This window comes from Solea senegalensis, linkage group LG6 (assembly GCF_019176455.1).
Source record: "Solea senegalensis isolate Sse05_10M linkage group LG6, IFAPA_SoseM_1, whole genome shotgun sequence".
NCBI lineage: Eukaryota > Metazoa > Chordata > Actinopteri > Pleuronectiformes > Soleidae > Solea > Solea senegalensis.
This window is the reverse complement of record NC_058026.1, coordinates 14,354,527-14,375,432: the sequence shown is the minus strand read 5'-3', so window position 1 is coordinate 14,375,432 and position 20,906 is coordinate 14,354,527. Positions and strand designations below refer to the sequence as shown.

Below are 20,906 nucleotides of genomic sequence, written 5' to 3'. Positions count from 1 at the left end.
TATCAGGTTTGTTTGTCATCTCTTGCAAAGCTGCTGCACTTAAAACCCAGGGGAAAGAGAACGCAGAACACAGTTACATCTAAAAAGCATTTATTTTCTGGAAAAAAATTAAATATGATCATGAATAGGCATACTTTAACTACATAAAAAATGTTGTTTAACACAACCTGCAAGGTTTCCACTCACTCGATGCTTAAAAACAAAACTGACGAAAAGTACAAAAAATATTTAATTGTAAAAGATGAGCAAAAACCTGAACACATACTTATATTGTAATATATCATGTTCGCATTCCAAAGACTTTGAGCAGTAAAAAAACAACTGAGAGACCAGTTTAGGAACAAGGAGGCAACCAGAGGTTGAACACAGTATCCAGAAATGTCTGAAAAATTAAATTTGTCCATCAACACACTGGAAATAAATCAGAAGGCCTTCAAAAAGCATTACAAGTGGCAGCAAGGAAGCCACCGACAATTTCTACCTGGCTTTGAACACTAAAACCAAGCTAAAGCACCTAAACATACCAAAGTTAGAAACCTAAACATACCAAAATATATAAAATTTTGGTGCCAGTACTTTTGTTAAATGCATTGGTGCTCCCATATTTTAGCTATCTGCTGCAATTGTCACCGGTCTTGAATATTCAAAAAGTTAATCTGGGAAGTTGCACACATGTATGTACAAAAAAATCAACAATGTTAAGTAAAAGGGTGAGCTTAAAGTCAGAATATTGTGCAACAGAGGACAGTAAGACACAAAAGAGGAAGAGGTAAGCAGACAGAAATATTTTTCCCAGGGAATTTAATAAGCAACAATCATAATCAGATTAAAATGTTTTTAAAATGTCCAACCTGTTCTTAAAAAAAAAAACAGCTCCACAAAAGAAGCAAAGAGCAACAAACAAAGGGGGAACGTTTTTTTATATAACACCTACATACAGTGAGATTTAAATCAAGACAACAAGGTGTTTAAAACCTAGGATGTCAGTGGTTTGTGTTTGTGTGTGTACATGTACTGTATGTATGTATACTTTGTGTATACATACTTGTGTGTCTTAGGAAAGGTCCATAATGTGTCCAGGAAACAGGAAAGCTTTAAGAGTCAGGAGCATGTGCGTCAGGTTTGGAGCGTTACGGGGGAGAGTCCGGCCCATTCTCTACAGTCTTGATTTCCCCTTCACTGGTTTTCTCTTTACCTGAAAGACAAAGTTTGCTTTACATGGTGTACTTGGTATCACCCTGGACAATGTGTGTGTTGGACCTGGCTGTAACAGCTGCTTCATTTATGTGTGACGATCACAATGAGAAAAATGTGTCCTGAAGGCCACCATAGATCTGATCACAGAAACCACACTCCGAGGTGCTTGGAGGACGCAAGTGAGCACATCCTTGAGCCTCAGGAAGGACAGGAAACCGCCTCCTCAGCTGACGTTGGCGATACAAAATTTTGCAGCCACTGCCACAATATTAAATCACCATATGATTTATTTTTTCTAATGGTTATTTATATATTTTCTTCCCTCTCTGTTTTACTTGCAAATAGCCATGAAGCCAGATCTGATTATATGTGATCATAGAACATTTTAATGTAGGTGTGAAAAGTCTATCCACATGTGATCAGATCACTGAGGACAGGTGCTAATAACAAGGGTCCAAAGTGGAGCTAAAAGGTTAAAAGCACCATTGTGAAGGTGTCAGTGATCACTCGTTATTTATCTATCCAACAATAAGAAGTCAAGACAAGCCAAAGCCGTTTCCTTTACCTTTGTAAGTCAATCTGTCTCTTTGTCCCTTCATCATTCTGCTGCTGCTGCTGTTTTGACATCTTGATATTGACGGACTCTGCAGATGGATTGGAGTTGGGGTCGGCTGCTCTCTTCCTGCCTCTGCCAGCTCCACCCCCCGTCGGTGCCGCTGTTCCCTCTTTTTCGGCCGCTACAGGAGCGGCAGCCGTCTTAGGTGGACGACCACGCCGTTTGACGGGCGAAGCTTCTGTGCTAGCATCAGAAGTCTTATTTTGACTCGGCTCCTCCTGAAAAATGAAAATGTGTTTTGATTGGAAAATAAATAGGAAAACAAAGACTTTATAATTCTCAATACATGTTTTGAAACAATTGTATGCTTTTTCAAAACACAACAAACAAAAAAAATTAGCTTGCCTTCTTCCCCTCATCATTCTTGATCGTAGGGTTCTCGTTGTTTTCCTGTACCCGACTCTCTGACGACTCAATGACAGCATTGCTAAGGAACACAAGACGCATTTAAATTTTCCAAACAATTGCCTGGTTGCAATGGCATTGTTTTCCGAGCGTGTGCTTGTTACCTGTTTTTGTTGATGGTGGAGGAGCTCAGTGGAGAGGAGATGGTGCTGGGGTTAGTGGCTGTGTCTGAAGCTGTGGTGGTCTTGGTGAAGATCCGCCTCCCTGGTACTGTCAGGGGCTTGTTCACAGCTCCCAGCACTGGAGCCGGTTTAGGCTGCAAAGCGATATGATAGTGATATAAAATGATGGACTTCAGTAACTCACTCAAGTCTGTATTAATATTTTATAAACAGCATTCAATCACACAGTACACAAATATTTTTCTATGGAGCCTGGAAAACCGTTAATGACACAGTTCTATTCAATGTAAATAACCTCCTTATTATTATTAACTCAACATGGATTCTCAGCACTGGTGGGTAGTTCACACTGGTTATGAGAGCAGAAAGTGTTGCGTATTTACCTTCCCAGTGAGCAGCATTTGTCTCATGTCTGCCATCAAATATTCTTTATCATTTTTGAAGTCCTGTTGAGAAAAATCACGACAGATCATTTCATTAGCATGAATAGCTCGATGTGAAATATCTACATAGTAGTGAAACTTTCCACTTGGCCACGGGCTGCCCAACTTTTGACTGTGTGACTTTTTTTTTTATTATGAATATTTCCTACTTTTCTTGGCACTGACTATTAGTTAAAATGATTATTCTCAGTAGACTTTAATAAGTGAGTGCATCGCTAACAATGATGTCACAATTCTGGCTCTATTATTGTGTGCACTCATATTTATCGATCATTGAAAAGATCAAGTCATGAACTGAAACGTTCACTGACTGGAGGTAAAGTTTTTATGTTTAATAGGGGTTTCTTTGAGATATTTACCAATCTAACAACTATGACTGTGATACAATGGGGAGTGTGTGTATTGCCTTGTCTTGTGTGAGGAAGAACTTGGAAGGCAAGATGGGGTCTTTTGGGGAATCCAGGTGACATGCAGTGCTCTTGTTGGCGATCACAAAGAGAGCAACATCACAGACGATATAAAGCTTCTGTAAACACAAAAAACACTGTTAGGATAGAGTGTCCTTTTTTTTAGAAAAAAAAGTGTCACATTTTTACAGTCTGCTGTTAAAAATCAGGGAAATTCACTGGACTACTGATTATTGTATATATTCTCATATAGCCCCTATCTTTTTCTTTTATTGCTTAAACTACTTCATGTAGCAATGTCAAGTGCTGTATACCATCTTGTATGTAGGTTTGTTCTATTTTTTGTATAAGTTTAAAAAGTTAAAATAAAATATAAAAAAAAAAAATCAGGGAAATTTCATAGCATTTTTAACATTAGCAACTCTTTTAACCTCTGTGTGGTTTGATGTATTCATGCATGTTTCGTGTGTGTACCTCATTGGCCTTGGCATCTTCAGGACACTGTGCATCTTTACTCTGTTTGATGTTCTCAACCATCTTCCTAAGAAAAGCATGACTGTTGTTCTCATTCTTGGTCATTAGTACTTCCAGCATGAACCACAGGCACCTACAGAACATAAACGTGTCATGATCATACATGCGACTACATGTGAGAGTTGTTTTAGTGTCATTGCTGTAAAATGTCAGGGAAAGTTCAAGACACAAAACACAGGATGTCAAAACTCACTCTTTGATGTCTTTGAGCTGATCATATTCATGTGGTTTTGTGAAGTCTGGGTCATGAGCCAGCAGATGGATCATATAGGGAACAACATACTCAGGAAGGAGGGAGACAAGTTTTTCTGATGGACAGAAAATTTCATTTTAAAGTCCACAATTATGTTTCCACCTTACAGTTTTTAGTCTGAGCATTTTCAATATTTGCAAAAGACAGGAACACTAACCCTGAGCGAGTGGGTTTTGTTTGATGTACTCTCTGCGGACGGAGATGTTTTTAAGGAGGCACTGTCGGGCGTGGGCGCGGCGCTCCTTCACTGGGTCTTTGGCACAAAGGGCGAAGACAGCCAAGTACTCCAGAGGCAGCAGCAGTTTGACAAGAGCCAGGTGCAACTTCTGAGCAAAGATCTGACGAACCTGATAGCACTCATCCTGCACGTATGAAGGAAGACACTCAGTTCACACATCTCATACAAATGGAGAGTGTATGAGAATATTTCTTTTCATTTAATCAGGCCAAGGAAAAAAAAGGATGCAAAAGTAAGACTAACATTGATAACAAGGGCGCAGAGCTGGAACTGCTCAGGTGTGATGATGTCATGGTAACAGGGCTCCTGGGCCAACTTCATGATGGCTCCACCTGCGGCCAGCCTCAGGCGAGACATGTCTGATTTACTGGAGGGAGGAAGGAAGGAAAAACAAAAGGAAAATTAAATATTTGAATATATTTATGACTTCCAAAGTGTTAACAAACAAACATTGTGGACAGCATTTATTTCCCTATAGAGTTGTCAGTTTCGCCAGCTCTAAACCAGCACAGTAATCACAGAGTATTACCTGATTTTCTTCTGCTCTGTGAGGTCGCCCTCGCTGACCAACATGGCTGACAACAGGCGCAGGGTGGAGTTAGCCGACTTGGATTGGTTGTTCTTCATTCCTAATAACCACCGCACCAGCAGCTTGATGGCCTGTACCTATGGAAAACGGGTGATGAATGATTACTGAAAGCGGGGTCTCTTTTCCCTTATAAACAACCTTAACTTTTTCTTTACAACCACCACCAAAGCTGGAATTTTTGAATCAACACATGATTGTGCATGAGAGGAAAAATCTCATCAAACTGAAGAGGAATAAATCCCAAATGTAGTTGCATCTTACTTTCGCTAGAACTTCTGGAGTGACTTCCTCATCGGTAGTCCACAGCTTGCCATTCTTGTTTCCCACCGACTGTAGATACAAAGACATGCATCACATATTATGCACCACATCACTGCTTTCTTAATGCTGCTTAATGTGAATAACCCCAATTTGTTAAATCCTTGATATAGTCATTTCTCAACCTTTCCCATGACACTGGTATGACAATAAAAATAGATATGCAAAGTGGGCAATTAAATAGGCAAGACTACATGTGTCTGTATAGTTTGATCCACACATACTCGATCATTCATGAGCAAGTCCTTCACGATAAAGTTAGCCACGATGGACTTCATTGGTGAAGCAAATTGATCCGGGGCCAGCATGGAGATGTGGCCCAATGACACGAGGGGAGTGATGAGCTGTTCTGGGACATCTGCGTTCAGACTACGTGACAGAGGCTGGGAGTGAGGTAAAACAGAGGAGGGGCATGTGAGCAACACAAACGTCATTAAAAAGTGGTGGAAAAAACAGGAGATAAGGACATACTGTACAATGCAGCAACTGTACAAAAACAAGAAGCAAATGTACCCAAACAACAGCTGACATTGATAAGCACAAATGTCAACACATGAGAAGCATTTAGCTGCCCCTGTGAATCGAGTCACTACGGAGAATCAATTGATCCAAGATGGAACTGCTAAGCTGGTCACTGAATGCGATCGACAGAGTGTTCTCAACAAGAAGTGCGGGTTCTGGTGAACCTAGTTGCCCAGATGGGACCTTCATGGCTGGCTACATTCGGGACGGATGGGATAAGTGGAAAGTCATGTGCCTTGCCACACTGGATGTAGAGGATGTCGAGGATGTGTACATATTCACATTCATGACAATTGGAATGCTCTCCTTGGGATGCGGTATGTTCTAGACTGCATCTCTGAGTGCTACCTGATGCTGAAACATGTTTTGGTCAAAATGTCATAAGAAAAAGAAAAATGATGTATTGTACAATGAAAATATATATTCTGTGGGTAATGGGGGCGGGACTAGATAAGCTTTTGCTTCTTTCGGTTATGTGTATTGTGTGAACTACACTAAGATGATGTGATGATGAGTGATCTAACTGACATGACCGAAATAAACATAAATAAATAAATGCTAGCTAACAAGAAAAAAACAAAAACATTTTTACATCAGGAAATGATCACCTACCTCAAATATCTGCGCCAGCTGCACTTCTTTGTTGTTGAAGATGGCATGGATACAGTGGACAGCCTGCTTGGCCTGGTGAGGTGTCCCTCGCTTAGCTTTCTGATGCAGGACGGGAATCAGGGTCCTAATGGATACAGCAGTAATGAAGGAGACTTTCACAAAGCAAAGACTACATCTGCTTTGGTTTTCGACATTCTGGTTCTCATTACACACACTGTTTAATATGTGTGTGTAATAGAAAAAGTAATACAGACTAAACATTCACCATATCACTATACAATAATATATTATATATAATTTATAAGCAATCTTACGATTTTATCTGTTGTAACTCCGTCTCGATCTTCTGTCCAGTGTTTCTGAAAATCTGGATGGCTGCCTCTGCGACTTTGTCATCCTCCATCTTCAAACACTGGAGCAGAGACTCGTAGGTTTCCGCTGAGTGGAATGCTGTGGGGTGAGTAAATGACAGGACCTAGAGGGAATACGATTAGATAGAAATAATTATCTATTAGAAAGAATAGCTCTACAGAGGTACGTTATTCATGCTTTAATGACTTAGCAATATTTTGCCATCTTCAAGCCTCTATGCTTGGTCTATGACACGTTACCTTGAGTAGCTCCAGACCAGAGCGGATGGCTGTATCAGGGGTTACACCCTCCTCGTCATCATCTGCTGTGCCCTCAATGGACTTGTTAAGCAGCTTGACCAGAGCACTAGGGAAAAATTAACAGAATATCATAAAACCTCTTTTTGAAGAAAAAAAATCAACAAAACACTAATAAGCAAAAAGGATTTTGTTTGAGTTCCTCTCTGTCATGGTATTTTTCCACAAAGCACAATGGGTTAAATATGTGCTCCAACTCAGGCCTGTAGTTACAACTCTCCCCCACTAGGTGTCTCAGTGAATGAGAAAAGCCTGTTTCATGGTATTACACAATGATAATACATACAGAGTACTTAGAACTCTCTTTTACTGAGAAAGGGAAATGCCCACAGTTTGTTTGCCTCTGGTGTATTTTAAAAAAGTACACTGAAATCAGATGGAACAATCCAAAACCACCACACACAGGAGCAAGCTCAAAAAATTAAACCAAAAAAAAAATATATATAACTGACCTGATGGCCTCAGAGTCGATGTGGACGGGAGCGATGCGCTCCAGCAGGAACTTCACCATCTCCAGGAAGGGGTTGGTGGGTTGTTTAGGAAACGTCAACTTCCGGGTGATCTCTCTCTACACAAATGAAAGCACAAATGGTATTAATACCAACATTCATGGACTTGTGTTTATACTGGATTTAGGATAGGGTATTAGATTTTGCCAGGCATTGTATTACCAATGTGTGCCGTTTCATATTCCACTAACTAGATTTTAACACAACACGAGGTGCCTTCGTAGATGTTGTTTTTCACTGGACAGAGATAATGATCAACCCACTTCACCATGATGATGTAACAGCTGAATAACCTACTTGAAAATTAAAATTAAAATAGATGCTGCTTAATTTGCTTTATGTGAGCCGGGGCTCAAGTGTCAATTATTTGTGAATAAATTATCTACTTTCAGACACTTTCCCTAATTTTAGACAATTTAATAGCATGATATAATTTACTACTACTACTAACATACAAAGAGAATACAAATTTTATGCAACTGCCACTTGGAAAAAGCCGCTGAGTTTTCTGTCCAAGTGTGAGTGACTGTAAACGCTCAGATGGGTGAGTGTGATGTTCAGTATCCTCTCACCACACAGATCTCAGCCTGTTTGCAGGAGCAGGTCGGGCTGATGAGCATCTCCAGCTGGATTCTGAGCTTCTCATCCTCCCCAAGAACCTGGTTGAACTTCTTCATGAAGTCCTGGGCCTTTCCTGCATCTGGCAGATTCTCTGGAAAGACAAATCCAAGATAGGATCAGGTTTTACCATCTAGCATCAGGATGCCTCTGGCATTACTACTATTTTTAAGAATTTATGAGTGGAAGGTTGTTTATGTTAGTGAGTTCCCAACTTACTGGCAATACTCATCAGTTTCCCAAACATGGCTGTGTTATTGGCCTCAGACTACAATGACAAAAAGAAAAAGAGTCACAGGTATGTTGAGATATCCGGATTAAAAACATAGCAGTGGCATTTTTTTGTGTTTTGTATGTGTATTTGTGTGAACACACCACTGGCAGCTTGTGAAGGTCCAGCAGCTCTTTGACAAGGCCTCTGAGCATGTTCTGACACTTCCACATCTCGTTCAGAGCTCTGAAAGACCAATTACACAATGGGATAAGAAACAAGAGAGTGAGAGGGGGCAAAGGCACAGGAAGCAATCAATACATTGTCCTTGTGATGCATATTTGCCAACCATTTGTTTTCATGTTGTGTCGAGAAACTGGTCAATAAACAGACCAGTATTTATGTGTACAGTATAAAGTGTGTGGTTGCGTTTGCTTCAAAAGAGTGGTGTCAAATTGCAGGTTTACTAACTTGACAGCATTTGTGTCCAAGCAGGCATACAAGTAGTAGAGACACTTCATCTTCTCCTCCGTGTCAAGACTGTGAGGGACCATGAACTGGGCAAAGATCTTCTCTACTAATAATCTGTAGGAAAAAAAAAAAGTTTACAATAAATGATGCGTCAATGAAGAGCGAAATAACACAAACCTAACAGAATTGCAAAATAAACTCAAATGTATTATTGATAAAGATTTGTGCATTGATCCTTTGTATCATTCTACATATAAGAGAAGATATTTTGAAAGTTTCTGTTCTGAAAAGTTAGTTTGATTTCTCTACAAACTGCATGCTAATGAGTTGGAAAATTCAATATTAATGTTCTCACTTGTCGTCAATACTGTTCTGATAGTATATGTGCAGCAGCTTGTCTTTGATCCAGCTGATCTTCTGGGCAGACTCCTTTCCGGCCTCATGGTGCAGACAGTATTTCTTATAAAGTTGAGCCAGGCCCATCATGGCCTCCTTACGCACACGCCACTGTAGGAGGAGAGAAAACGAGGGTGGAGGATGATCAAATTACTTGTTTTATGACGAAGGAGTCAAGTGTTGAGGGAAATTCCTGTGCAGTTTGTAGTTACAGACAAACACAAAGATTAAAACTGTACACAAGTTAATGTATGTGAGATGTAATTATGAATAAGATTAGATGTCCAAGACTGCTGATAATATCTAAATCTAAATCTTAATGATTTAGATTTAGATCTAAATCCTGATATGAATGAAAAAACGTCTACGACGACACAAAAATCACTTTTGCAGATAATTGAATCTGTACCACAGCTGAGTACACATTTGTCTCACCCTTTTGTCCAAAGTCCTTTCACGCACAAAGCCCAGCAGCTGATCATTGACCAAGTTGAGGTCTTTCTTCCCAGAGTTAATGATGGTAACAATGACATCATGACGAATGGCTTCCTCTGGGTCATGGGAACGTACCTTTAAGAATTCTGGTTGCATAAAGAAGACATAGACAAGTTATCACAATATTACCCAGACAATAATGTATACAAGATTACCAGATTCGAGGGGGAGAGAGTGAAGACGGCAGTGCAGTGGAAGTAAAGTAAAAGCACACCTGTCAGGTCTCTGGCCAGGTCTGGGTGATTCATGAGGCAGTGGCTGGCAAACTTAACACACTCTAGTCTCACTGGAACATGGATGTCATTAAAACTGGAACAAAAGCGGTTAAACGGTTAATGAGAAAGCTAAACAAAATAATAAATAATAACAATAATAAAAATAGCAATAATAATAAAGATGATAATACAGTCCCCCCCATCCCCCACACAAAAAATAAACATCTCAGAAGACAACTCTAAATTTGTTTGCTCTCTTTTTGAATAAGAACACTCCTCGCAATGTAAACTCAGTGAGCTGATTATGGGAGTTCCCCTCTGGTTACCTCAAATGATCCTCCATTACAATCATGTTGTGGCACACAATCTATTAAGCTTGTTGCTGGTATGTTCTTCACTTGATATTTAATTCACATTGTATTGCTGTTGTAATTAAAAACATTTTTTTAATTCAACAGTCATGTAACTCACCGTCCTAAGAAGCACTGCCACAGAGGTCTGTTCTGTGAGGCCAGCTCAGAATCTTTGGCCCCAAACAGCTTAGCTAGCAACCGTACAACAGCAAGACGCTCCTCGCCATCATTGCTCTGCAAACACCATACACATACAATTCTCTTATATCTGACTGGATGCTTTACTATATTTTATGCACGCCATGATTATTTTCAGTCTTTCAGTCATGATTAAACTCCAAATAAAAACAACACACTGAGAAATACAAGTAAGTCAACTCTTTGGTGTTTTACAGTGGTATTAACATTAGCAAGAGTCCATGTTCCGATAACAATGGGCTTTAGCAAACCAGTAAAGATCACAAATTTCATTAGTTTACACTTTTTATGTTCTGTGAACATAAAAAAAAAGTGGTACCAAAGAGGCAAAAAACATTTTTAAGAGGTCACAGTGACTTTGACCATGAAATTCAAGTCCATTAATCTTATTGTAGGAGTGAATTCAAAACAAACATCCACAACAACAGGACAAATGATTATCTGAGGCACAGAGGCATAAACACGATCGGCAAGTATTTCAGCAGTCGTATAGTCGATATTAATATTGTAAAGCCATGCACAGAAACCTATGCTTGAAGGTGTGAGGTGTACTGCTATCATTGTGTGTGATATTTACTTTGAGTTTGAACTCCAGCTGTGGCATGACGGAGGTAAGCAGCATCGGGTCAATGGCAAACAGTTCCTGGATCAGGTCAAAGACGTGCTCTGATAGGTCACTGACTGATGATTTGCCCATCACTAAAACCTGATTGAAGAACTAGGGGAAAATAATTAAAAAAACACTGTGAGAAAGACAGGAATATATTCTCATCTGAAGACAATATTGGAAACCAAAGTACAAATGAATAACTGAGATATGGAGGGAAAATAAAAAGGATACTACTCACATTTGCGATACATGTCTCTATGGTCTGAACGGTCCTCTTCAGCAAAGTCTTGGCAAGGTCGTACGCTTGCTTGTTCAAATTCTGTTCCGAGGAAAGTTAATCACAGATATTTAACTCAAACTGTCAGAACAGATGCATAGAACTTCAACATCTTCAGTCTGTAAGATAGAGTCTTGTGTAGCCAGACCTACAATTAGCTTGAGAATGGTGTGGCTGAAACCATAGTGACTCTTACACTGTACACGTGGAACTCAGAATGTACGCATGTGTTTTACCTTGTGTGCAGGAATGAGGTTAATGAGGATGGTATCCAGCAGCTCCTGTGTTACTCCATCTCCCTCCATGATGATTGAACTCATCAGATCCATCATGTGCATCTGAACCTTCTGGTTATGGCTGTTACTGTGGAGAGAGAGGGACAGAGAGTCTGAGACTGGAACATTTTGTTCTCAAGTGCTAGGTGATGAAATTGAAAATATTAAGTACTATGCAAAACTCTCAGGGCACCACCACCTTTGTTATTTTAGGTCCGTCAAAGTCTGTGATCATTGGCATTTGGATCGGAATAATGTGACAGAAAATTGGTCTTGTATTAGTAAGATGTCAATGAGCTTAAGTTAGACAACGGGTGTGTAATGCTCAAACATGTCATGAATTAACCTGGTATAACAGACCTTTTTCACAACAGATATTCCTGCACATGAAAAACACAAGTTTTACCAGTAACAGGAATTAGGGTTTCAGTCCAGTTTTAAGAGACAGGGTTGTGCTATTATTCAAGTGTAAGGGTAGGTCACATAAATACTTGACACTATAACATTTTTCTAAAAAATATGTTATTTTAAAACTGCAAACACATTTCCCCTAGTTTCTGGATGTGTTCCAATGAAGTGATTGAGAAATAATTATACTGTATGGTCAACAGCGCGTTGTTAAAACAACAAAATCTAAAAGGTGCCCTAGAACCTTTGCACAGTACTTTTACTACTTTTATCTAATGCATATATTAATGAATACTACTCATTCATATTCCATAGTTTCATGTTTGATTACATATATTAAGAATTTATGTATGCAAATCCTGCAAATGCATGTATTTAAAAAAAATTGTGTTATGTAATTATTACTGAGGAAAAGTTACAAAATACATTTTAAATAAACCAATCAGTTTCCAACTGACACATCAGGTGTTAAAAAGGAGGTGTGTGACAGATTCAAGGGCTACTAGAAGAACAGTGGTGGACCATAATGACTGATTCATTTATATTTTAGAATGTGGAAGGAAAATGATCACATACAACTAGGAGAATACACAAGGTCACAGCAGCAGATAACAGGGGACTTACTTGATAACGGAGAAGAGGCTTTTGAACAGCTGAATAAAGATCTCGTTGCAGTCCTCCAGTTCAAAACATATGTTGTACGACTTCACCCATGCCAGGTTCTGTGGAAACAGAAAATGTGATTCCTCAATAAGCTGACAAGTGCATTTTCATGCTACGTTTCATAAAACACGGGTAGGACAACAATTCAGTTATCATTTTCATTCTAATCACTATGTAGCTTCCATTCTGCAATTGCTTTATTTATAAAATGTCAAAAAGGGTTAAAATTGTGGAAACAACTACCCCACAGAGCCCAAGTCCCAAAATGTCTTTTCTCTGACCAGGGGTTTGTAATACTTTGATAAATAACAGAGAACACATTCTGACACATGATGAATAAGGACATCTTTATCTTATTTTTTCTTACTTCCAGTAGGTAAAAATATCTGTTGAACTGAGGACTCTTGGTGTCTTCTAGCCCCTTTAGTTGTCTGGTGATGAACAAGAAGATGTCCTGAGGAAAGAGACAGGGGAACATTTGGGAATGTAATCAAGTTAATGGAGATTCGAAAAACAAATTGGCTCTCTGGAAAGCTCCCAGCACAGCACATGCACATTGCAGTAAAGCAATGGATCACTGTTGTTTTACAGTTAGTTTCTGGACAGCACCTTCACATGGTAATCCTGTTGCAAACAAGCCAAAAAATATAAAGTAACCTTGCTTTGAAACTTCAGCGTATAGCACCTGGTGATGACAAGTTACAATTCAAACTACCTACAGTGTTCCCACACCTTGGTTGACATAAAATTCACTGGCTTTTAAGAACTTTTCAGGACCAATTTCCTCAAATTCAAGGAACGAATGCGCTGACACAGCTTAAGATGGGAGAGCAACTTGTAAGAGCCATTTTGCCCCTTTAATTGAGTAGCATCGCAATCTGCATTTGGACAAGTGAATTGTCCTTGGGATCTTGGGCAAGTCTTCATAATCTTCAGTCTTTGTAATTTCCTTTGGCGAGCCAGAGATCATTTTACAGACATCATGTAATTTGTGCTCTTAATGTTCTTAATGTTCCTCGCTCATTGTTCTGCATGGAATCTCATGCCAGAGGCCGTGTAGTGTCAACACCACTAGTAATTATGACTCAATGTTTGTTCTGCGTAGGCCTAGTCTATGTACATAAAGCAATACAGGGCACATGAAACAGTTGGTGGCGTCATAAGGCACAATGGTGGTGGGACATTTTCCTAAATATCAACTGAACTTCTTTCTTGCACAAAATGCAAGCACTTTCAATGACCCAATGACCACATGGCACATTTACACAGCTCAGCTACTGAATAGTAACTCCGTGGGTTCAGTGTTGAGTCATTTGAGAATTTTATAGAGTTCCCCCAACTTCCTCACCTTGAGTTTGTCGTGGGAGGTGTAAGGGGCCTCAGGAGCATAGATCCTGAAGATGTCAGCCAGACAGCAGGCTACTAGTAGCCGTACATCTTTATTTGGATTCCTGAGGAAGAACTCTGAGGCGAGATGAAGTGCTAGGCTGAGATACTGCTGTTTTTCCTCTTCAGAGTCTTGATCCATGTCCATGTAGGTCTTCACCACCATCTGGGAAACAGGAACAAGAAAGGAGGTGAGATGAAAAAAGCAGCACCTTAAGAGGTGGAATCAAAAAAGACAATTTAACAGCTTAAATAAAATCATATGATTCTGTCCAGTGTCCTTTGATATGTTGTCTTCCTGTGAAGAAAGTACAGAAAAATTAAAAAAGGAATCAACCATTTTCAGTTTCTTTTTAATTATTTTTAACCATTAACCCTCAGGGACAGGTGTTTTAAATCTTTAAATAGCTTCATTATTACAAAGTCTTCAACTCACACTTAACTCATAAATTAGCAGATTTAATCTAATATAATTTAATATAAAATGTATCTTGATCTGTGACACAGTGAATTCTCAATTTATAAAAAAGAAAACTACGTACTTTGGGTAGCATTCTGAAAAGAAATATTAATAAGATGATAAGATTCTTATCAAGGTTGTTCCTATTATGTCTCATGTTCGATTGGTTGACATACTGCTATAGATGTTGATAATTAGGGATTTAAAAAAATTGGCTATGTTTTCAACCATGTATAAACAAGAGGGACAGATAGACTTGCATCATGCACACATTGTGGACATGCCACAACATTTCTGTGGCACGTAGATTCCATTAGAGCTGCAACTAACGATTTTTTTCATAATCGATTAATCTCTCAATTAATAATTTGGTCCACAAAATGTCAGAAAACCTTAAAAAATGTTGATTATGTTCGTCAAACCCGGAAATTACGATGTTCTCAAAGGTCTTGTTTTATCCACAAACCAAAATGATTCACTCAATGATTTCTTTGTTATCCAGGGCAAAGAAATAATAAAAAAAAAATATTCACATTTAAGAAGCTTAAAAGATCGGAAATCTTGTTTTAGTCATGAAAAAAAGCTTCAAACTGATTCATCGATTATCAAAATAGTTGTCAATTAATTTAGTAATCGAGTCATCGATTAATTGTTTCAGCTCTAGATTCAATGATAAACTGATAAAAGACCTTTGGACTTGAAGAGTTTGTAGAAAATGTTTCACATTAGCTCAGAAATATAGGGCCAAAAAATCTTTCTGGTAAATTATATCATTCAGAAAAACAGAACCAAGAGAAGGGAAACAAATCAGCAAAAATCATTTCATTAATTCAGAAAAACAGAGGCAAAAATGTTTTAAAGTGAATGCTTCTGTAAAAATAAAACTATGTTTTAACAGAGCTTCTCTTTCACAGTTAATAGGCAAGATATGACCGACAAGTGAACGAGAGGTCTCTGTTTCCACCTGGTCAGGCTGTAAAAGCAGTCCCTTCGTTTTTCAAATGAAGAGGAAGATAGCAGTATTTTCAGAAGTTTCCCTTTTGGTGTATAACACCATGATCATAGAGATGACAGGTCTAGCACCAACAGAATGCATGCATTTTAAAGAGAAAACAAAGTAGAGTCAATGTAGTCTGATATGTATTAGCATGGATAAACCCAGAGAGGTAAAACACAGCAGTGGAGCAGGCTGAACTGCTAGGCAGCCAGCTGGGGTGGGGGATGGGTCAACAGCTCCAACAGAACTGCATAACACCACACTCTGCCTGCACACACACATCACACACAAACTCTTCTGCTGGTCTTACGAGCAACAGTCACATCACAGCCAGCACAGACTACAGAGACTAGTGTGTGGGCTTGTTGAGCTGCAGAGTAATGCTGTGCATGCATCTCTGATCTGGGAAACACTTTTTACATTACATTACATGTCATTTAGCAGACGCTTTTATCCAAAGCGACTTACAAAAGAAGACTTTTAACACAATGTATGAGTGGCATGTTTTTCACTGTTTGCAAATTGTTCGACTGTACTTGTCCTTAACATGTGTAATTCATACAAGCAACTTATATCACCTTTGAACCTGTATATCGACAGGCCTTTGCTTGAAATGTTATTGAAAGCCATCTTTGCAGAAGAAATGGATTCCAAATGCAATGACTTTCTGAAGTAAAATAGCAGACTGTAAAAAAAAAAGTTGTTAAGTCAATCTTTTTATATCACTACTATAACCCCACAGCAGGGGGGTTTAAAATATACACTCTATCCAAGACTCTCAAACAGGATAAGAAAAAAATCTTTAAAACCCTTTAATCAGGGAAGGTTTTTACAACAAAAGTAGTGAAGAAAAATCTTCTTGGATCAATAGGTATGACACAGATCTCATGTGTACAAATTACAGCAAGATAGTAAACGGCAGAGGTTAATCAAACCAATTGTATTGTGAAAGGATACTTCACAAAATAATCATACAAATTAACAACTACTCCATCACAACTTCCACAAGGTGCACTCCCACTGCTCTCATTGCATTGTTTTTTTTCCTGTGAACACAATGTATGCTGCCTGGCCAGCACTTATTAACAGAAAAACACAGCTGTGACTAACTGTGAACATGGGAAACATTTAGCAGACAAAAAAGCCAGATATTTCCCTCAGGGCTAATAAAGCTAAAAGCTAGAAGCCCAGAAACACAACTCCAAATAAATAATTCAATTTCTCTGTAATTGCATGAATTGTGCCTTAAGTAACTTGCTAACAAGTTCGCTATGCCAATTTTCAGAAATTCAAAATAAGGGCAGCTGATGGCTGATGAATGCAGTGAAATAACATACATTTGAGAAAAATCGCCGGAGACACCATGATATAGTATAATCAAGATATTTAAGCCACAATACAGAATTGCAAAAATATTGAGTATTAAAATCATGCAATATATTCACACAACAGCTCTAGTGAAAGTAAGCAAGAGTGAAAATGTCAATATTTTTTATGCTATTCCACAAAAAGTTCTTTTTATTTGTAATATCAGTTAAAAAATTATATTATGCTAAAAAACAAAATAAATACTTGGGGTCTCAAAAGCCATATAATATCACCACATATGTTTAATCTATTTTCCATTCCCTCCCTTTACAAGTCATGATTCTAATTTCAGGACACTGATATATTAAACACAGACAGAGACAATTTTAATTAAAGCAACAACAATAAAAGGGACCTTAAAAACCATTAACAGCTGGCAAGAGCAGCCTCAGTGTGCCCTAGCATTGATTCATATGCCTTGATTCCTTGTCACTTAACACTAACTCTCTTCCAAAGAATATTCCTTTTGATGATGGTGGGAGAGAGTACAGTATAACACATCTGTTCAAAAGCATTTAACAGATGGATTAAATAAAGTTTTCTGGAAATATAAGTTATGAACAAAAAAAGAAACAAGTAGACTTTGGTGGCAATCCGTATCTGGATTCAGGAGTGGATTGACAAAGACCAAAACTTCTGCATTGGTGGAGGGCTGTGATCCCAATGCTTTCTCCAATGAACATTTTAATATTGAAAAAGCTGGTACACTCCAATTAATCATCCTCTTAAATTATTGAATCCTGCTTTTATTACAAAAATAAAAATCAACTGGAACTGAATTGCATGTTTTCCTCAATCTCTAAAAACATGACTTGCTGAAATGATTCCTTTATGTAATCACATTTTAGGATTGTCCCACTTTTCACAGCTCAGGGGAATATGATGAAGAGATGGTAAAGCTGAAGCCTTCAAAGTTTGTATTTATGAATTATATTTTATAATATGTTAACCTACAGTTTGACAACATCAAAATACTCTGGCAGCGATAATGTAATTGTGTTGCTGTATAGACTATGAGAAGATGAAGGAATGGGAAAACTGCCTTTCTCCCATTACTTAATAACTAGAGGTCGACCAATAGGGCATTTCTAGGGATAGTGTTTTCCCCTTCATCCAATAAAATATATGACAGTTAAATAATGCCATCTGATACACAATATTGCATAACTGCATTCAAGATTTATTGAAACATCAGGAGAGGCGACGGTAGCTCAATGGTATTTAGAGAGAGTTGTCTTTCAATGCATTAAGTCCCAGAATTAAGTCAGAATTTGGTAAAACTGCTTTCTCCTTCTATACTCCATGGAAATGGAATGTGTTGCAAAACATAATTTCATGACAGACACTGCCTTCTTTTAACATTCAAAGGCATTTTATGGACTGTCATGAAAGAAACATGTTTTACATAACCTTTTTGAGGGGTTTGGATTGAGGATCTTGTTGGTATGGCCTGCATACTTCTGCACTTTTATATCTATCTCTTCTACTCTCTTTTGTTACCTTTCTGAAATTGTCTTGTCTCAGTAACTCTCTGTACTATCTATGCTGCTATCTTGACGAGAACTCCCTGGAAGAAGAGATCGTGTATCTCAATGGGATCTTCCAGGCTAAATAAAGGATGAATAAGATACAAAAATTAATAATGCAAAGTTAGCAGGTTTGATTCCCAACTACATGCAGATGTGTCCTTGGGCTAGACACTCAACATGTGAATGGGTATGAAGGATGAATGATAGAAAAACTGCACTGCACATACAAACTGTGTATGAAAGTGTGAGTGAATGGCAAAACATGTAGTGTAAAAGCAGTTTTGAGTGTAAATAAAGACAAGTAAAGCGCTACATAAATACAAAACATAACCATTTCTTATGTTTTGTCTCTGCATTTTGTGTATACACTGCAGCGCAAACTAACTCAGAGGTCTCAAACGCACGGCCTGCAGGCCACATGCAGCCCCCCACTTAATTTTATTTGACATGCCCCGATCAAATTATAATGAGAACTGGCCCATGACCTCCGTCAACTGTATCTAGATTCTAAATATGATTGTTAGCTATTGTCATGAACAGTAAGCAATACTTTTATTATAATAACAATAATAGTACCTACGGTTATATGAATCACAGTTTTAAATGTATTTATATATATGTATATATACACATATATATATATATATATATATATATATATATATATACACATATACATATATATACACATATATATATATACACACACACATATATATATATATACATAGATATGTATATATGTATATATATATATATATATATATATATATATACATACATATGTATATATGTATATATGTATATATATATATATATATACATATATACACGCACTACTCCCTCCGATATCGCAAATCATATCGCAATCGCAATTCCTATCAAAATAACCGCAATTAGATATTTATTCAAAATCATTTAGCCCTAACAGGTTTTTTTACTTTTTTATTTCATCTTGCATCGAAAATATGTTGGTTTTTATTGTGAACTATGTATTGTTCCATATCACAAGAAACACTTCTACATTTTGTTAAATGACTTTCTCACATAGTACAACTTTTTTTCACATGACCAGACTGGACAGCATTGGCCCCCAGGTCGTTTGAGTTTGACACCCCTGAACTAGCTATAAAACACATGAAACATGGTAATCAAATAACTACGTCAGATGAACTACTGCGTGAAAACAATAATTATCAAGTTTCAGAGAACTGACTATTAATCAATCTACATGTATTAATAAGAGCAACGTTAGAAGGGTTATGTCATCGTGGCAGGGGTTCATAAACCAGACTGAGACATTTGATGACAGCAAGAATCCTCGTCAACATACCTTCAATCGTTTGACCACTTCATCATTGCTGATTTTGTCTGTAATCTCTTTTACTCCAGGAGGATAGACGATTTTTGCGTCCCCCGCCGGTTTCTGCTGTTGCGGGAACTCCATGCTTGTTGATGTACAGTCCACACGGTCTTCTACTGGCCTCTATGGGTCGGAAAACAAAAGTTCAACACACCGATGCTACCGCACTTTCCAAAAACCTCCTAATAAACACTTTTCCCATTTGCCAACCGTCCGTTTCGATCGCCAGAATGGGCGCAAACTGTTCGTCAACATGTGATAACAACCTCATCCAGAAGACTCTTCAAACTGAAAGCTCTACTGTGCATATTATTAGCTTGCATGCTAAAGTGTCCCAGCTAAACACCAGCTCCATTATTTTTCGTACATTTCTCAAAGCGAACACTGTGTGTGTACACAAACAAGACCAGCAGCACTGTCGGTATCCTTACGTGTATTTGGACAACTAAACCGCTGGAAAGCCACTTTAAATCAACATGGTAGCATCTGGTGTGAACGTCTACTGTCACACAGGTTATCAAATCAGCTAGCTAGTTGTTGCAGTGCAAACATCATTGGCTAGCGGCTAGCATTTTGCGGGAAGTCGTGATAGCCAGCAGCGAGCGGCTAATACACGTTAGCCGTACATGCTAACAGATTAGCCTAGGCCGCAAACTACTCTGGTACCCATCACATCTCTACAGACAATCACAGAGGAAGTGAAGAGTCCAAACATCTCCACATAAAACAGCCAAGTCCCTGGTTAGTTTCTGTGGTTTTCCACAAATGCAACTACTTTGTAAAGTTTAAGAATAAAGCTTGTTTACTTGTTACTGTCTTTCTCAACTTCAACGCATCGCTCCGTACTGCCGCTAGTTCACACAGGCGAAGGACTACTACTGCTGCTGCTGCTGCTGCTGCTGCTACCGTCGCCCTGAACCCTCCTCTCACCAACAACTTGCCCCCACGGAAGATTTTAAACACCCTAGCAAATGCAAAATGGATCTGCTTTCAGATACACAACTGCAGCGGAAACCTCAAAAATGTTTGCCAAATGCATCCTCGTTAGTATTTACCTCTCAAGTGGGCCGTTTTAATTCATTTGTCTGACACAGGTTAGGTTTAGTTTTCGGCACAAAGCTCTCTGTCCGTTCAGTCAGTTCTGTCTGTGTGAAGATTGGGTGCAGAGCGCCCCCCTCGG

The 20,906-nt window shown here is 38.5% G+C and overlaps 1 protein-coding gene across 4 annotated transcripts; it reads right to left on the bottom strand.

The window, feature by feature from the left end:
• Positions 1 to 73: 73 nt before the first annotated feature.
• pds5a (PDS5 cohesin associated factor A) lies at positions 74 to 20,880 on the bottom strand. Of its 4 annotated transcripts, none has more exons than XM_044028795.1 (33): positions 20,782 to 20,880; positions 19,697 to 19,849; positions 13,972 to 14,175; positions 12,991 to 13,077; positions 12,585 to 12,682; positions 11,514 to 11,640; positions 11,239 to 11,319; positions 10,968 to 11,108; positions 10,311 to 10,426; positions 9,839 to 9,933; positions 9,565 to 9,710; positions 9,089 to 9,240; positions 8,734 to 8,847; positions 8,427 to 8,508; positions 8,271 to 8,319; positions 8,006 to 8,145; positions 7,377 to 7,492; positions 6,868 to 6,973; positions 6,571 to 6,731; positions 6,257 to 6,380; positions 5,347 to 5,505; positions 5,066 to 5,134; positions 4,745 to 4,881; positions 4,459 to 4,582; positions 4,135 to 4,339; positions 3,918 to 4,032; positions 3,665 to 3,797; positions 3,190 to 3,309; positions 2,724 to 2,786; positions 2,323 to 2,474; positions 2,159 to 2,240; positions 1,763 to 2,031; positions 74 to 1,195 (listed from the first exon to the last, which is right to left on the bottom strand). In XM_044028795.1, the coding sequence occupies exons 2-33, from the start codon at positions 19,808 to 19,810 to the stop codon at positions 1,192 to 1,194; spliced, it is 3,885 nt and encodes a 1,294-aa protein (XP_043884730.1). In that variant the 5' UTR covers positions 19,811 to 19,849; positions 20,782 to 20,880; the 3' UTR covers positions 74 to 1,191. The 4 variants fall into 4 exon arrangements, with proteins under 4 accessions (XP_043884730.1, XP_043884729.1, XP_043884731.1 ...); XM_044028794.1 differs by lacking the exon at positions 20,782 to 20,880 and adding an exon at positions 20,533 to 20,665; XM_044028796.1 differs by lacking the exon at positions 20,782 to 20,880 and adding an exon at positions 20,158 to 20,245.
• Between the last annotated feature and the right edge of the window lie 26 nt (positions 20,881 to 20,906).